The sequence below is a fragment of the Lampetra planeri genome, unplaced genomic scaffold (genome assembly GCF_965212315.1).
Source record: "Lampetra planeri unplaced genomic scaffold, kcLamPlan1.2.h2 scaffold_143, whole genome shotgun sequence".
In the NCBI taxonomy this organism is placed as follows: domain Eukaryota; kingdom Metazoa; phylum Chordata; class Hyperoartia; order Petromyzontiformes; family Petromyzontidae; genus Lampetra; species Lampetra planeri.
In genome coordinates this window covers 48,120-66,961 of record NW_027614152.1, presented here as the reverse complement: position 1 = coordinate 66,961, position 18,842 = coordinate 48,120, and the positions used below count along the sequence as shown (strand labels likewise).

At 48.9% G+C, this 18,842-nt stretch overlaps 1 protein-coding gene across 1 annotated transcript in view; it reads right to left on the bottom strand.

Moving 5' to 3' along the window:
* Positions 1-9,558, bottom strand: part of LOC144739321 (uncharacterized) — a 31,509-nt gene extending 21,951 nt beyond the window's left edge. Inside the window, exons 1-4 of the mRNA XM_078622282.1 lie at positions 9,228-9,558; positions 4,363-5,589; positions 685-1,917; positions 184-328 (exon numbers count right to left, since the gene is read on the bottom strand). Of these exons, the coding sequence (XP_078478408.1) occupies positions 184-328; positions 685-1,917; positions 4,363-5,589; positions 9,228-9,279 (2,657 nt within the window). The 5' untranslated portion in view covers positions 9,280-9,558. The remainder of the gene's footprint in view (positions 1-183; positions 329-684; positions 1,918-4,362; positions 5,590-9,227) is intronic.
* Between the last annotated feature and the right edge of the window lie 9,284 nt (positions 9,559-18,842).

The window sequence follows — 18,842 nt, the reverse complement described above, 5'->3', positions numbered from 1 at the left end:
AAATAACCTCTAGCATGAGCACACGTGTACGTTGAACCTCCATCGCCGTCGTACGAAGGCCGTCCGTTCTCATCGGCATAGCGGACTCTAATAGCCCGAAGCGGATCGTGACGTGGGGGTAAACAAGGAGACCAGAGCGTGTGCACCTATCCCCGCCAACGCCCCCCCCTCCACACCACTTACCTGAACGTCTGGAAGCGAAGGATAACGGCCGTCCCCACGGCGCCGGTGATGGTCCAGAGGCAGTCGCCGACGTTGGGTCTCGCGAGTAAATCGGCGAACTGGATGGTGCCGCTCGCGGCGGCGGGGTTCACGCGACAGACGCCGCCTAGAACATCGCGGGACACTTTTTAGTTACGGAGTTTCACTGAACGTATCGTAAAATGGCGGAGTCGTCAGAATCGCCGAGAGATGGACGAGTCACAGCGGGCGCCGCCTCTGACCAACCAGGGGGGGGGGGGGCTGTAATGTCACAGTTGTTGTGACGTCATCGCACTGCGGTTACCAGGAAGCCAATCAAATGTGAGCGAGGTCACAATTGGGAGGGGCCTGGTGAGGGTGGTGGTGGGGGTTGTAATGGCGTCATGTATGATAGTGGAATAATAATAATGGTCGTCGTAGAAGTTTGATTTGCAATGCTACCAGTCTGGCTGATCTTGTTACAAATGCTCAGCGTTTAGTTACCTCTTAGGTTGCCGTAGCTGAGGACGTAGCCAAATGAATCAGCATACTGCGCCCCGTAGAGGTAGAGCCCAAACGGCTGAGTCGCGTGTTCCACCCAGAACTGCTGATCCCCTCTTCCCAGATTCAGCTCCCCGGCCACGAACTGCAGGTCGTTTGTCCGGACCCACTGGATCTTATCGCACAGTGCCTCGTTGTTGATCGTGATCCCACATTTGTCTGCATCTTTGGCGATCACAATTAAAATGTTTGTAAAACCTGGTTGAGTAGCAAACAGGTACTTGTTAGAAAACTTGTTGGTCGGTATGATGTTCATCTGGAATGGGTCCATGGTATATCCTTGAGTTGTAGACCCACCCTGGCATATGTACATGACCCCTACATTTGCAGATGAGTTAATAGACAAAATCTGGTTGGCATATATAGGTATGCTGGTGCGACCGTAATTGGTCAACGTGTAGGTTGTTAAACTCCCATCAACACTGATATTGACACTGATGCTCTCGCTTGTAGGCGAGGTGATTATGACGCTGTCGTCTGTTGACTTGATGGACACAGGGAAGACCAGGTAAGAGGAGCCCCACTGCGGTACTGGGAAGAGCTGCTCTGTCACAAAATTGCAATAAGTGTTGACACTAAAGCACCAATCTCCACTGAACACGGCCACAGGTTGACTCGACAGCACCCTGGTCCCAGTCAGAGATGATCCTTGGAACTGCACGACTTCGTTCTCTTGTAGAGTGATGTTCAGATCGCTGGAGTACGTCACACCATTGAATGTAACATTGCTGCTCAAAATCATCTGCACCGTCACGTTGTTGTAGGGACTGACTATCGCGAATTCGTTCACGCTAGATAAAGCACCAGACACAGGAGCGACTACGTAATATTCTATTCCCAGCTCCTGCTCAGGGATCATCATGAATCCATCGGTCGTTCCATATTTTCTGGATATGCCCCACACTGAGATATCACTGTCAGAATGAACGGACACGATCTTGTTGGTGACGATGCCGTTCTCTGTGACCATTGCCGTTACCGGGATGGATACATTGCCGATGGAGAAGGGAGGCAGGAGGACGGACTGCAAGAAGTTCTCCGCTGGGACCGAGACGTTGACCTGAGCGCTGCTGTCGTAGCTGACGAAGTCCACCAGAAGCGCTTCGACTCCCAGCTCGTAGTTCTGCATAAATGCGCCGAAAAACTGACGTCCCACACTGCTCCCGGCTCCGTTCCCTGTAAGAGGTGACAACATCAGGGCAAGCGAGAGAGGTCAACTTTTGAGAACAAGGCCACGAGATCGACAGTAAAAAAATCACTCTTCATGGTGCTTGTTAAGCAGGAGGGGAAAAAACAAACACTTGAAGCGACAAACTTAAAGCGTCGTTCGCTTTTAGCGGGGTTTTATTTTTCAATGTAGGTGTTGTTAACGTTTGACGTGTAGAGCAAACACATCACTACGGTGGCCGCTTCGCTGAGCCACTATCGTTTGCGATTAAAAATGAGGCCACGAGGGCGACTGATGAAAACAAAAAACGATTCCTCGCTCAACGTGGCAATAAGCGGGGATTAGAGAAAAAAACACTTAAAGTGCAAAACACTTTGAGCGCAAATGAGCGCTTAAAGTGTGCGTGGTAAATACAGACTTTACTCCTTGCAAAAGGTATCACATCTATTTGGCGTTTGAAAATCCTGACACACCTCTTGTTTTGCTATTGACAGAGAAAAGTATAAAAACCTAAACTTATTTTTCTGTAGCTTTGATATGAGCACGAATGAAAAGCTCCCATAGGTAGAGGTGTTACACAAACGCCCTATCCACGGCTTAGCCTGCACCGGCTAAAGCAGCAAGCCGGAGCCACCCGGGCCTGTCTCAACTCGGAGTGGCCTCACCACAGGGAGAGAGAGAGAAACGCAGACTCCAAATATACAGCGGCAGGCATCGTCAAGGTCGAGATCGAACCCGCGACCTCCTTGCACACGAGGCAAGGTAGTTAACATCTCACCCCCTTTAAACAAACACAAAACAAGTGAATAAACTCGTCCCCACGGTTCAAGCCTGCGCCGGCTACTGCAGCAGCAGCATCGTCAGAATCAGCAAGGCAGAGCCACCCCGTGCCAGTTTCTCAGCGACCAAAGCGCGTCCGACGCGGAAAGAGCACAAGCGTCAGAAGAATTCCATGGGCGCACGCAGTAGGGCGTGGCGTCGTGAGCTGGCCCCCTTGCGTCAACTCATGCGAGTTGACGCAAGGGGGCCGGCTCGCGTAAAAATAAATTCTCTCCACCACCCCCCACGGCCGCGGAAGTTGAGGCGCATATAATTTGAGACCCGTCGAAGGTTCGAGCGTGTGGGGAACAAGGAAGCTAGCCCGGCAGGGAGTGCTGGGCAGGGGGGTGTGCGTTGAAACGGACGACTCGTGGGGATGGGAGAGGTGGGGGGGGAGAGATCCGTCGACGATCGCGCGGGGTGGGGAGGGGTGGAGGGTTGAGATGCCTCGTGCTCGATGCGGGTTAGGAGGAAGAAGGGGATGCAGGAGCATTTTGGGACGGCGTCGCGTTAAGCGACGGGGGGGGGGGGAGGAGGACGGGGAAAAAACCGCGTTAGCTTTGACGCGCCGGGTACGTTTTCGTGAGCAAATATCATCCATGGTGTAGTTTTATTTTTAGTAAGGTTTAGTGTCACGTAAACAGAACGTGCCAATTCGTTACAAGTACATCACTAGTGTGTAGTGTAGTGTATAGTGTATTGTATAGTGTAGTGTATAGTGTAGTGTATAGTTTAGTGTATCGTGTAGTAAATTAATACACTACTAACTGCTGTGTCGGAGAGCAAATCCTCAATGTTTACCATCGGAGTTCGACGTTTCGCCAGTAATTACAATCAGCTTCATTAGGTGGTGGCGAGTGTAATGGTACATTTGTATTTACGCGATCTAACTCTAAACGCGTTTAGCAAAAAGTGCAATATCAGCCTAGTTTCACCATGGGTCTCTATGTTTGTATGGGTCTCTGGGTCTTTGGGGGTATGGATGGGAGTCCTTGAGTATCTGGACATCGCTGGGTCTCCGTGCGAGGCCAAAATGTGAGAAGCCGCTGGCAACATATTCCAGTTTCTCAATTAAATACTCAAACCACGTGGACGAGTCACAGCAGACGCCGCCTCTGCTCCACCCACAACTTCAGTTGCTTTAACACGTGGGCTTTCGCGACCAATATCATCCACAATAGAGTTTTTTGGGTTAGATGGCGTATTGTAAATGTTGTGGCTCTGCAACACCGGTGTGAGGTACTGGTGACGAATTGGCCACGTTCTGTTTCCGTGACAACCCTTACTAGTTGGCTGTGTCGGGTGGGGGCGGATTTTAACGACACTTTTATATATTTACGCGATCTAAACAAAAAAAAACTCTATTATGGAGAATTTCAGTGGTGCATACTCAGCCCATCCACTAGGGGGAGGTGCTGTAATGGCACATGCGTGTGACGTCATTGCACCGCGGTTACCAGGAAGCCAATCAAATGTGAGCGAGGTCACAATTGGGGAGGAGCGTGGCGAGGGTGGTGGTGGGGGTTGTAATGGGGTCGTGTATGATAGTGGAATAATAGTAGAAGTAGTAGAAGTTAGATTTGCGATGCCACAAATCTGGCTGATCTTGGTACAAATCTTCTGCGTTTAGTTACCTCTTAGGTTGCCGTAGCTGAGGACGTAGCCAAATGAATCAGAGTATGCCGCCCCGTAGAGGTAGAGCCCGAAAGGCTGAGTCGCGTGTTCCACACGGAACTGCTGATTCCCACGTCCCAGGTTCAGCTCCCCGGCCACGAACTGGAGGTCGTTTGTCCGAACCCACTGAATCTTATCGCACAGTGCCTCGTTGTTGATGATGATCCCACATTTGTCTGCATCCTTGGTGATCACGATCAACATGTTTGTAAAATTTGGTTGAGTCGCAAACAGGTACATGTTAGAGAACTTGCTGGTTGGTATGATGTTCATCTGGAATGTGTCCATGAAATTCCCTGGAGACAGATTCCCACCCTGGCACATGTACATGACCCCTACGTTTACAGATGAGTTTATAGACAAAGTCTGGTTTGCATATACAGATACGCTGATGCTACCGTAATTGATCAACGTGTGGGTTGTTAAACTCCCACCGACACTGACATTGACACTGATGCTCTCGCTTGTAGGCGAGGCAATTATGACGCTGTCGTCTGTTGACTTGATGGACACAGGGAAGACCAGGTAAGAGGAGCCCCACTGCGATACTGGCAAGAGCTGCTCAATCACAAAATTGCAATTAGTATAAACAGAGTTGCACTGATCTCCACTGAACACGGCCACAGGTTGACTCGAAAGTACCCTGGTCCCAGTCAGAGAGGATCCTTGGAGCTGCACGACCTGGTTCTCTTGTAGAGTGATATTCAGTTCGTTGGAGTACGTCACACCGTTGAATGTAACACTGCTGCTCAAAATCATCTGCACCGTCACGTTGTTGTAGGGACTGACTATCGCAATTTCGTTCAGGGTTAACCAACTAGACAAAGGAGCGACTACGTAATATTCTGTTCCCAGCTCCTGCTCAGGCATCATCATGAATCCATCGGTAGATCTATTTATTCTGGATAGGCCCCAAACTGAGATGTCACTGTCAGAACGAACGGACACGACCTTGTTGGTGATGATGCCGTTCTCTCCGATCATTGCCGTTACCGGGATGGATACATTGCCGACGGAGAAGGGAGGCAGGAGGACGGACTGCAAGAAGTTCTCCGCGGGGACCGAGACGGTGACCTGAGCGCTGCTGTCGTAGCTGGCGAAGTCCACCACAAGCACGTCGACTCCCCCTAAGTTCTGCATAAATGCGCCGAAGAACTGACGTCCCACACTGCTCCCGGCTCCGTCCCCTGCAAGCAGTGACGACAACATCAGGGCAAGCGAGAGAGGTCAACTTTTGAGAACAAGGCCACGAGATCAACAGTAAAAATCACCCTTCATGGTGGTCGATAAACAGGAGGGAAAGAAAAAAATGCTTGAAGCGACACAAAAAGCGTCGTTCGCTTTTAGAGGGGTTTCATTTTTACATGAAGGCGTTGTTTAACAGTGAGGGAAAGAAGTATTTGATCCCCTGCTGATTTTGTACGTTTGCCCACTGACAAAGAAATGATCAGTCTATAATTTTAATGGTAGGTTTATTTGAACAGTGAGATGCAGAATAACAACAAAAAAATCCAGAAAAACGCATGTCAAAAATGTTATAAATTGATTTGCATTTTAGTGAGGGAAATAAGTATTTGACCCCTCTGCAAAACAGAGGGGTCAAATACCCTTGTTGGCAATCACAGAGGTCAGACGTTTCTTGTAGTTGGCCACCAGGTTTGCACACATCTCAGGAGGGATTTTGTCCCACTCCTCTTTGCAGATCTTCTCCAAGTCATTATGGTATCGAGGCTGACGTTTGGCAACTCAAACCTTCAGCTCCCTCTAGAGATTTTCTATGGAATTAAGGTCTGGATACTGGCTAGGCCACTCCAGGACCTTAATGTGCTTCTTCTTGAGCCACTCCTTTGTTGCCTTGGCCGTGTGTTTGGGTCATTGTCATGCTGGAATACCCATCCATGACCCATTTTCAATGCCCTGGCTGAGGGAAGGAGGTTCTCACCCAAGATTCGAAGGTACATGGCCCCGTCCATCGTCTCTTTGATGCGGTGAAGTTGTCCTGTCCCCTTAGCAGAAAAACACCCCCAAAGCATAATGTTTCCACCTCCATGTTTGACGATGGGGATGGTGTTCTTGGGGTCATAGGCAGCATTTCTCCTCCTCCAAACACGGCGAGTCGAGTTGATGCCAAATAGCTCCATTTTGGTCTCATCTGACCACAACAATTTCACCCAGTTGTCCTCTGAATCATTCAGATGTTCAGACGGGCATGTATATGTGCTTTCTTGAGCAGGGGGACCTTGCGGGCGCTGCAGGATTTCAGTCCTTCACGGCGTAGTGTGTTACCAACTGTTTTCTTGGTGACTATGGTCCCAGCTACCTCAAGATCATCGACAAGATCCTTCCGTGTAGTTCTGGGCTGATTCCTCACCGTTCTCATGATCATTGCAACTCCACGAGGTGAGATCTTGCATGGAGCCCCAGGCCGAGGGAGATTGACAGTTCTTTTTTGTTTCTTCCATTTGCGAATAATCGCACCAACTGTTGTCACCTTCTCACCAAGCAGCTTGGCGATGGTCTTGTAGCCCATTCCAGCCTTTATAGGTCTGCAATCTTGTCCCTGACATCCTTGGAGAGCTCTTTGGTCGTGGCCATAGTGGAGAGTTTGGAATCTGATTTATTGATTGCTTCTGTGAACAGGTGTCTTTTATACAGGTAACAAGCTGAGATTATGAGCACTCCTTTTAAGAGTGTGCTCCTAATCTCAGCTCGTTACCTGTATAAAAGACACCTGGGAGCCAGAAATCTTTTTGATTAAGAGGGGTCAAATACGTATTTCCCTCATTAAAATGCAAGTCAATTTATAACATTTTTGACATGCGTTTTTCTGGATTTTGTTGTTGTTATTCTGCCTCTCACTGTTCAAATAAACCTACCATTAAAATTATAGACTGATCATTTCTTTGTCAGTGGGGAAACGTACAAAATCAGCAGGGGATCAAATACTTTTTTCCTTCACTGTAGAGGACTTCGTGTTACAACGCACGCTCCGTCCACAGGGAAGCCTGTGCCAGCTACAGCAGCAAGCCAGAGCCACCCGTGCCCCGTGCCAGTCTCAACTCGGAGTGGCCTCTCCACAGGGAGAAAGAGTCCCAGACTCCAAATATACAGCGGCAGGCATCGATGGGGTCGGGATCGAACCCACGACCTCCTGTATACCACTCGAGGTAGTTTACATCTCACCACAGGGACAAAGAGAGACACGGAGACTCGAAATTTACAGCGGCAGGCATCGTCAAGGTCGGGATCGAACACACAACTTCCTCAACACCAGGCGAGATAGTTAACATCTCACCCCCTTTAAACAAACACAAAACAAGTGAACAGACTCGTCCCACGGTTCAAGCCTGCGCCGGCTACAGCAGCAGCAGCAAGGCAGAGCCACCCCGTGCCAGTTTCCCAGCGACCAAATCGCGTCCGATGCAGAAAGTGCGCAAGCGGTGGTGGAATTCCACGGTAGGGCGTGGCCACGCCGTGACCACCACGTTGTGACCACCACGTGACCACCATGTGACCACACCTTGACCACCACGTGATAACCAAGTCGTGACCACCACGTGACCACATCGTGACCACCACGTGGCCACGCCGTGACCACCACGTGACCACCAAGTCGTGACCACCACGTGACCACCAAGTCGTGACCACCACGTGGCCACCACGTGGCCACACCGTGACCACCACGTGACCACCACGTGGTGGTCACGAATCCAGTCTATACTACACTACACACTCCACTATACACTGCAAAGATCACCCGTGTAGCCTGTAACAGACTGTAGGGGCAAGTGCTGTTAACGAGCACCTATGAAGGCCGGCACGGCCAACGAGGGGGTGGGTGGCCAGCACCACGCCCGGCCGCCTTTGTCTCCCCAGTGGCCATGTTTACTGCACACTGCACCAGGTACTGATTTTAGGCTGAGTCAATCTAAGGGAGGCCCAGGACCGGTTCAGATAATCGTCACTGGCGTTGGTCTTGAGCGGGAATCGAACCCGGGTCGCCAGGTTCATAGCGCAGCGTAGCGCTGACTGCTACACTACCGCTCCCCACACTATACAAGACACGCACTCTGCTATACACTACACTATACACTACTCGCACTAAGCTGTGCACTATACACACCCACAGATTCCCATAGAGACACAGACTCATAGACCCACAGAATCCCATAGAAAAACATAGAACCATAGAAACCCACAGAGACTCATAGACCCACAGAACCCACAGAGACCCATAGAGACTCATATAACCACAGAGACCCACAGAGAATAATTTAACCACAGAGACCCATAGAGTCTCATAGAACCACGGAGACCCACACAGAACTACAGAGACCCACAGAAAGCCACAGAAAGCCACAAAAACCCACAGAGACCCACACAGACCCAGAGACACACAGACACCCCGAGAAATCCACACAGAGACCCACAGAGACCCACAGAGACCCACACAGAGACCCAGAGATACCCACACAGAGACCCACAGAGACCCAGACAGAGACCAACAGAGACCCACACAGAGACCCACACAGAGACCCACAGAGACCCACACAGAGACCCACACAGAGACCCACACAGAGACCCACAGAGACCCACACAGAGACCCACAGAGACCCACACAGAGACCCACACAGAGACCAACACAGAGACCCACACAGAGACCCACACAGAGACCCACAGAGACCCACACAGAGACCCACACAGAGACCAACACAGAGACCCACACAGAGACCCACACAGAGACCCACACAAACCCACTGAAACCCACAGAGACCCACACAGAGACTCATCAGATCGTTCCAAGAAACCGGCCCGTTAAACTCACCGATTTGCAGCGCCAACACCGCCACCACCACCACCACCACCGGCAGAGGCATTGTTCCTTTCGCTCTAAATAAGAATTGTCATCGATCTTCTTCTGAAACAAAACAAATTTTTGTATGTATATGTGTGTGTATGTGTGTGTGTGTTGTATTATCTAATTGTTTTGTGTTTGTGTGGTTTAAAGCTGATGTGTTGTGGTGTTTCTCCTTCCTCCTTGCTCCTTGCTTCGAGAGCAGCGGCGCAAGAATTTCACTCTTCGAGACCTCCGTCAGCCGCACGAGCTGCGGGTGCGGGTGTTCGTGCGAGGGATCCTGACGCGTGTCCATTTATATACTGACACACAGACACACACAGACAAGCACACACACAGTCACGCGAACTGCCCCTGGTGGTCATGATGGTGGTGGCGATGGTGGTGGTATTTCAAGAATGTTTTCACAAATCCACGCGCTCTTGAGCGGTGGATAGCGAGATGTTGACTACCTCGCCTGGTATACAGGATGTCCGTGGGTTCGATCCCGATCCTGACGATGCCTGCTACTGTATATTTGGAGTCTGCGTCTCTCTCTCTCTCATCATCATCACGGTGGCTTGGAGATGTTAACTACCTCGCCTGGTATACAGGAGGTCGTGGGTTTGATCTAGACCCTGACGATGCCTGCTGCTGCTGTATATTTGGAGTCTGCGTCTCTCTCTCTCTCATTATCACCACGGTGGCTAGGAGATGTGAACTACCCCGCCTGGTCTACAGAAGGTCGTGGGTTCGAATCCGACCCTGACGATGCCTGCTGCAGTATATTTGGAGTCTGTGTATCTCTCTCGTTCTCCCTGTGGTGGTGACTGAGTGGATTTTGTCTTAGTGTCCTCTAGGGTTTTCCCTCCAAGTTTAGAATCAACATCACCTCGCCTTTACAGTAATTGGGCTTCTCTTACCTATAAACGTAAGTGTTTTGTCTGTCTGTCTGTGTGTCTATCTGTGTATCTGTCTGTGTGTCTGTGTGTGTTTGTGTCTGTCTGTGTGTCTGTCTGTCTGTGTGTCTGTCTGTCTGTCTGTGTGCCTGTCTGTGTGTCTGCGCGTAGTGATTGGCTGTGTGTGTTGGTGACGCGCGCTGACGGTGGGGGATCAGGGGTCAGCGCGGGGTCATGGGTTGTGTGGTGGTGATTGGCTGTGTGCCGGTGACGCGCTTGAGAGGGAGTGATCGTGTGGCAGAGCGGCGTGATTGGTTGCGTAGTGGTAACACGCGCTGGGGAAAACGGATCGTAGGAACAGCGCGGCGTGATTGGTCAACTAAGGAGCGATGCTCACGTCGAGGTCCGCATACACTCCGTCTCCCGTGAGCGGGGACTATATAAGGGGATGCGCGCAGGCGCACGGGGGAGAAGAGTACCAGCGAAGACGGAAGACGGAGGAGGAGGCGGAACCCTGGGACCCGGAGCCGAACGTCCGGGAGAGAGCCGGCTCGTGGGACTCGGAGGGTGTGGCCCACGCCCAAGCCGGGGTGGGCCTGTAGGCTTCACGGACGTTACGGAGTCAAGTGCAGTGTGTGTAGCCGGAGGAATAGAAGCTACACGAGTCAAGTGCAGTGTGTGTAGCCGGAGGGATAGAAGCTACACGAGTCAAGTGCAGTGTGTGTAGCCGGAGGAATAGATGCTACACGAGTCAAGTGAAGTGCGTGTAGCCGGAGGAATAGATGCTACACGAGTCAAGTGAAGTGTGTGTAGTCTGAGGAATAGAGACCACTCGTTGTATAGTGACAAGTCAAGATTTAATAAAAAGTGTGTTACCCGTCAAGGAGTTTCCTGCCGTCATTCAATACTTCACTTTTATTAATTTGAATTTTTTACCTACGTGACTTTACCGAAAAAACCTAAGAATTAGAACAGGCGTGTTCACGAATCACTTTGCAAGGAATCACGTTTCTACATTAACCACACACACACAGTATTCGTGGCGAACATGCTAACAAAAACATCGCTTTGATAATAATATCAATAATAATGTTACACGCATTGCCTTTGAAACTGATTGGCTTAGACCAGGCGTGTTCAGGCGTTCGAACACCCAACAGATTAAGCCTTTTTGCCGACCCGACCTGTTTTTCACGAGCAAAAGGGAGCCCCCACCCCCTCCCACGATACTATTTGAACTTCGCGGAAGAAGCAAAAGGATTATAGAGAAAAAAAAAACAATCAGTTGAAGCAGTCCCAAGTTCCGTCATGCAAATCGACTCGTGTTTATATTTTCAGCAAACCCACGTGCCATGCATAGTTGAAAAAAAGACTAAATCTGTTTTTTTACATCTCTAACTTGTAGCCCTGTCTAAGTCCTCTCACCACTAAAACTTTTTTGTCTTGAAAAATGTTTTTATAATCAGATAAGCGACCTTGCCGATGTGAGTGGCTTATCGCGTGGACGTTTAGAGCCTCAGCCAAATATTGTGACAGCGTGGTTAATGCAGATCCATAGAGACCCATACAGAGACCCATAGAGCCCCATACAGAGAGCTATAGAGACCCACACTCAGAGAACCACACAGACCCACAGAGACCCATACTCATAGAGACCCATACTGACCCCCAAAGACCCAGAGACCATTACAAACATAGAGACCAATTCTCATAGAGACCCATACAGATCCTTACAGACCCACAGAGAACAATACTCATAGAGACCCATATAGAGACCCATAGAGACCCACACTCAGAGACCCACACAGACCCACAGAGACCAATACTCATAGAGACCCATACAGATCCTTACAGACCCACAGAGAACAATACTCATAGAGACCCATATAGAGACCCATAGAGACCCACACTCAGAGACCCACACAGACCCACAGAGACCAATACTCATAGAGACCCATACAGACCCACAGAGACCCACAGATATCCATCTAGACCTACAGAGACACACACTCATAGAGACCCACACTCATAGAGACCCATACTCATAGAGACTCATACAGAGACCCATACAGACCCCACAGAGACCCATACAGACCCATACAGACCCACAGAGACCCATACAGATCCATAGAGACCCACACAGAGACCCATACAGACCCAAAGAGACCCATACAGCCCCACAGAGACCCATACAAAGACCCATACAGAGACCCATACAGACCCAGATACTCATACTCAGAGACCCAGAGAGCCCCACAGAGACCAATACTCAGAGACCTGTACAGATCCATAGATCCACAGAGACCCATACTCATAGGGACCCATGCAGGCCCCCAACGACCCATAGGCCAATGCTCATAGAGACCCATACTCATAGAGACTCATACAGCCTCACAGAGACCCATACAGAGACCCATACAGACCCAGAGACCCATACTCTGAGACCCATAAAGACCCACAGATACCCATACTAAGAAGTCCATACAGCCCCACAGAGACCAATACTCAGAGACCCACAGAGATCCATACAGATCCACAGAGACCCATACAGACGCACAGACCCATACTCATAGAGACTCATTATATGCATTGACTTTGAAACTGATTGGCTTACACCAGGTGTGTACAGGTGTTCGAACACCCAACAGATGAAGCCTTTTGCCGACTTGACCTGTCTCTCGCGAGCAAAAGGGAGCCCCCACGGTACTATTTGAACTTCGCGGAAGAAGAGAAAAAAACGAGAGTCGATTTGCATGACGGAACGAGAGGACAGCGTTGACGGATCGCGATCAGTTAAAGCGGTTTCTAGGTTTTTTTCTTATCAAACGCACGTGCCATGCATAGTTTAAAAAAGGACTAAACCAGTTTTTTTTTTCAATATTGTAAGGCCCCCACCACTAAAGCTGTTTTTGTTTTGAATTTTTGTTCATAATCTGATAAGCGGCCTTGCCGATGGCAAATGACAACGGTCCCAACGTGATTGGCTTATCGCGTGGACATTTGGAGCCTCAGCCAAATATTATGACAGCGTGGTTAATGCAGACCCATCCACACCCATACAGATGTAGTGGGTTCGAATTAGGTGCACACACACACAGCTTGGAGGCAACACTATTTATTAAACGGTAAGTACTATAACACTGTACATGAGGTGGTGACCACCTTCCTCAACTCACTAACACTCTGGAACACGACACAGAGGGGACCAGGCAGGCAACGGGCTGCCTGGTCCAGGACGATGACCCGGGACTTGAGGACCGATGATGTCGTCTTCACTTCAGAGTTCAACAGCCCCGCTCTGCATCCACACCCCGCTTATATCCGCTCGGGCGTGGCCAGCTCCGCCCAGGCCACGCCTCCCTTCCCAGGCCACGCCTCCCTTCACAGGCCACGCCTCCCTTCCCAGACCACGCCTCCCTTCCCAGGCCACGCCTCCACCACGTGACACCCCAGGCACCCCCTTGGGGCCCCCAGCCCTCGTACGGACCGACACAGTAGTGACGTCCTATGTCACTACACTTTCACAAACCCACGCGCTCTTGAGCGGTGTCTAGCGAGATGTTGACTACCTCGCCTGGTATGCAGGAGGTTCGTGGGTTTGATCCTGACAATGGAGACCAGGGTGACTAGCGAGATGTTGACTACCTCGCCTGGTATGCAGTACGTCCGTGGGTCTGTCCCTGACCATCAACACAACGGTGGTATGAGATGTTAACGACCTCGCCTGGTATGCAGGAGGTGCATAGGTTTGATCCTGACCATGACATCACGGTTGCTACGAGATGTTAACTACCTTTCCTGGCCTACAAGAGGTCGTGGGTTTGATCCAGACCCTGACGATGCCTGCTGCTGCTGTATATTTGGAGTCTGCGTCTCTTTCTCTTTCTCATTATCATCACGGTGGCTAGGAGATGTTAACTACCTCGCCTGGTCTACAGAAGGTCGTGGGTTCGAATCCGACCTTCACGATGCCTGCTGCTGCTGCTGTATATTTGGAGTCTGTGTGTCTCTATCGTTCTCCACGTGGTGGTCACTGAGTGGATTTTGTCTCAGTATCCTCTGGGTTTATCCCTCCACGTTCAGAATCAACATCGCCTCGCCTTTACTGTAATTGGCCTTCTTACCTATGTAGTGGATTAACGCGCACCAGTGGGGGGGAAATTGTAAACACGTGTTGGTAATGGACAGTGGGGTCGTATCAGGACAAGCAGGTGCTGCTGGGGGGCAACGGCCGGAGAAAGACGGCTCGTTAGGTGATTATGGGATGCAGGGCAGTGATTGGCTGGTTGGCTGTGAGGTAATTATGGGATGCAGGGCAGTGATTGGCCGATTGCTGTTGTCAGGGACAAGGTGGCGCCAGTAAGTCTGGTAATTAATGAGGAGGGGGATAATTAGGGGAGAGTCAGAGTGAGACGGGGAGTTGTGCTGGGAGCTGGACGGAGATGGAGCGGAGCTGAAGAAGAAGAAGAGATGTGAGATAGAATAGGGTAGCAGTGGAGCAGAAGAAGAAGTATAGGTTAGCAGTGGAACGGAGACGAGAGAGAGACAGTCGGAGTGAGACGGAGAAGCCGAGAGAAAGCGACAGTCGGAGTGAGACGGAGACGAGAGAGACAGTCGGAGTGAGACGGAGAAGCTGAGGGGGAGCGAGACGGGCGAAGCAGAGAGGAGAGTCGGGGGAGAAAGAGACGGAGAAAGAGAGCGAGCCAAAATGGCCCTCTCCTCTAGCCAGACAACATCTTGAAAGTGTTGTTGAATGTTTGGGTAAACTTTTTCCTCCAGTTTCTTCTCTGAAGTGGAAAGGATGCCTTTAGGCATGGTGATAAGTCCATCTGTGCCGTCAGCAAGAATTCTGCCATTTCCAATATCAAGAAGAGCTTCAGCAAAGTGGCCTGCCTCTTGGTCTCCATGGAGATATACACGCTTGTTTGTAGTTAGTCTCAGTTTCAATACGTGGCTCCAAAGAAATGAAGACTTGATGCAGGCATTTAACTCATCAGCTTTGGTTCCTCGAATTACCACAGGTAAGGTTTGTCGGAAGTCATCAGCCATGAGAAAAGTTCCACCACCCATAATCCTGGAATTGTTGCGGAGGTCCTGCAAAGTTGTGTTGACAGCCTCAAATGCTCCCTTGTGGGACATGGTGCATTCATCCCACACTATGAATTCACAATTAACCAGGACTTGTGCAAGGGCAGTCCCCTTTGAAATATTGCAAACAGGGTTTTCTTGTCGGGATAGATCTAATGGAAGCTTGAATGTGGAATGGGCAGTTCTTCCTCCAGTAAGCAGAGTTGCTGCAATCCCTGACGATGCCACAGCCAGGGCAATTTTTCCTTTCGGCGAACTTCAGCCAGGAGCAGGTTGAGGACAAAGGTCTTCCCAGTACCGCCAGGTGCATCAAGGAAAATAAATTAACCCGTAAAAACAAAGTTTTTCACTATAAATCCTTTATATGCGTGGCATCGGTTTCATTTTATTATTCATTTCTGTTTTTCTTGAGTAAGCAAGCAAGCAAGCAAGTGAAGTTAATATAAAGGATTTAAAAATGAAAAATCACCTCTTGACATGCCCCGTATATTCCCGAGGGCACTAGCGTTTATCCGTTTTACCACTTTCAAGAACCTGGCGGCTTCAATTTGACTGCTCTATAAATAGTCTCCATAGTACAGCGTGGGGGCAGGGATTTCATGCCATGTGGTTAGTCAACATTGCGTCATCATGAAACGGGCAGCTAGAGTCCTTTCGCCCTCTGACTTGAGATGGCTGCCACCTATGGGTCACCATTAAGCAATTGGTAATTAAATATTTTAAAAAATTCCCTAAACAGTGTAAAATTTGGGAAAACATTTTTCACGAACATTAATTGTCACGCACAACGAGTCTGTGTGGAAAATGTCAGCTCAATTGGATCACGGGAAGTGGGTTAAAAAACGACCGAAAGATTTGCACGGTCGTAAGCAAGCAAGCAAGCAAGCACGCACGCAAGCACGCAAGCAAGTAAGCAAGTGAACTTAATATAAAGGATTTAAAAATGCCTCAATTTTTAGACTCAATGTCTTCCAAGATGTTTGTGTAGGCTTCTCTTTGTGCATCCATCAGCTTTGGTTCATTTTCCTCAATAAATTTAAGAAGCTCTAAATCATCATAGGATGTTTCACGTAGGATCTCTTGTGCAAGGCCATGCGTGTTTTCCCTGGAGGGTGTGGGTAGTCCGATAGCCCGGAGGTCTTTCCCAGCAATGGATTGAAGTTTATTCTCCAGGAGGATGAGGGTCTGGTTAAAGATGTCATTATTAAAGTGCACATCGATGTTTGGATTTTCTCGTGGAGCTTTGTGGAGGATGTCCTCACTCATGACCTCTTTGTATTTTTCCCAAAGTCCCGTGGGATTTGAAGGGCTGCAAACTTGAATAATAATGCAAAAGAGCATTCTGAGTTGAGAAGAGGACTGACTAACAGAAGCCTCTGTCATAGCTTTGTCAAGATGCTGGTCATCCTCAAGTATTCCACGAAAACTGCAAGCTTCCCTGTATGTTTCGCACACAACCCCTTGCACAGTGTTTAGGTCTTGGAAAGATGTGGGCCCTTTGACAACATGGAGAAGCATTCTCAGAAAGTAGCACTCCTGATAGTTGGGATGAACCGTGTAGACTCTTCCCAAAGCATCAGATGCGCCGTCACCAGCACGCCGCTTCCATTTTTTTTGCGCAGTCCACGTATAGTAGGAGGGAACCTCATGGTAGAGCAGGTTAGCAGCAAATGGGTCACTTTGGCACAAACCAGAAAAACGCCATGAGGGTTGTATTGCGTGGAGCCAGGGCTTGTTGTTGGGCATTTCTTTCGCTGAAGTAGATGCGTTGACCATTTTGTAGGTGGACCTGCCAGTGATCAAAATTTTTATCGTAAATATTTGAACAAAAAATTACCAAAAAGTACACATCTGTTAGTCCCTGGGTAGTAAGTGCTACTTTCTATACGCTGACATCTCAAAAGTTACAAATGGGCGAAAATTCCCCTCAAACTTAGTTTTTGTGACACGGACAGTGATCAAAATATTAATCGTAAATATGATTTATTTTTTACCAAAACGTACACATTTGTTAGTCCCTGGGTAGTAAGTGTTATTTTTTTATACGCTGACATCTCAAAAGTTACAAATGGGCGAAAATTCCCCTCAAACTTAGTTTTTGTGACACGGACAGTGATCAAAATATTAATCGTAAATATGATTTATTTTTTACCAAAACGTACACATTTGTTAGTCCCTGGGTAGTAAGTGTTATTTTTTTATACGCTGACATCTCAAAAGTTACAAATGGGCGAAAATTCCCCTCAAACTTAGATTTTGTGACACGGACAGTGATCAAAATATTAATCGTAAATATGATTTATTTTTTACCAAAACGTACACATTTGTTAGTCCCTGGGTAGTAAGTGTTATTTTTTTATACGCTGACATCTCAAAAGTTACAAATGGGCGAAAATTCCCCTCAAACTTAGATTTTGTGACACGGACAGTGATCAAAATATTAATCGTAAATATGATTTATTTTTTACCAAAACGTACACATTTGTTAGTCCCTGGGTAGTAAGTGTTATTTTTTTATACGCTGACATCTCAAAAGTTACAAATGGGCGAAAATTCCCCTCAAACTTAGTTTTTGTGACACGGACAGTGATCAAATTTTAATCGTAAATATAATTTATTTTTACCAAAAAGTTCACATTTGTTAGTCCCTGGGTAGTAAGTGTTATTTTTTTATACGCTGACATCTCAAAAGTTACAAATGGGCGAAAATTCCCCTCAAACTTAGTTTTTGTGACATGGACAGTGATCAAAATGCTTGCCATGCTGTGTGAGTCCTAACCGCGGTGGCTGAGTGGCCCCGCCGTGACCATGCAATTTCAAGTCAATTCACGGCGCCGCGCTGCAATTTAACATCGGGGAGGATCGCCCAATTCTCTGGCCACAGGAAACCGTGGAGATTAGTCCCATGAGAGGGCTCCTGGGTGAAAACCTGGAGCCAGGTGACTTCTCCCGAAGTCCTACATGGGTGTGTGTGTGTGTGCGTTCATGTGGGGGGAGAGCAGCATCGGCCAAGCTGCTTTGTTGTGTTGGCAGCTTCACCGCTGTGGCATCTCAGGATTCCTGCAGTCACGAAAGCTTCAAATCAAGATTCAGCACTACATTGTTAAATGGAATAGCGCTGGCTAACCACGGGGCTTACGACGTGAGACCTGGCTACTTTATTTCAACGTCAACCCCACGGGTTGCGAGCCAAATCCTTCGCAAGTTGCGTCCACACACACAGACAGACAGACAGACACACAGACAGACACACAGACAGACACACACACAGACACACACAGACAGATAGACACACACACAGATAGACAGACACACAGACAGACACACAGACAGACACACACACACAGACAGACACACAGACAGACACACACACAGACAGACAGACACACAGACAGACACACAGACAGACACACAGACAGACAGACAAAAAATGACGTTTATAGGTAAGAAGCCCAATTACTGTAAAGGCGAGGTGATGTTGATTCTAAATGTGGAGGGAAAATACCAGAGGACACGGAGACAAAATCCACTCAGTGACCACCACGGGGAGAGAGACACAGACTCCACATCATATACAGCAGCAGCAGGCATCGTCAGTGTCGGATTCGAACCCAAGAAC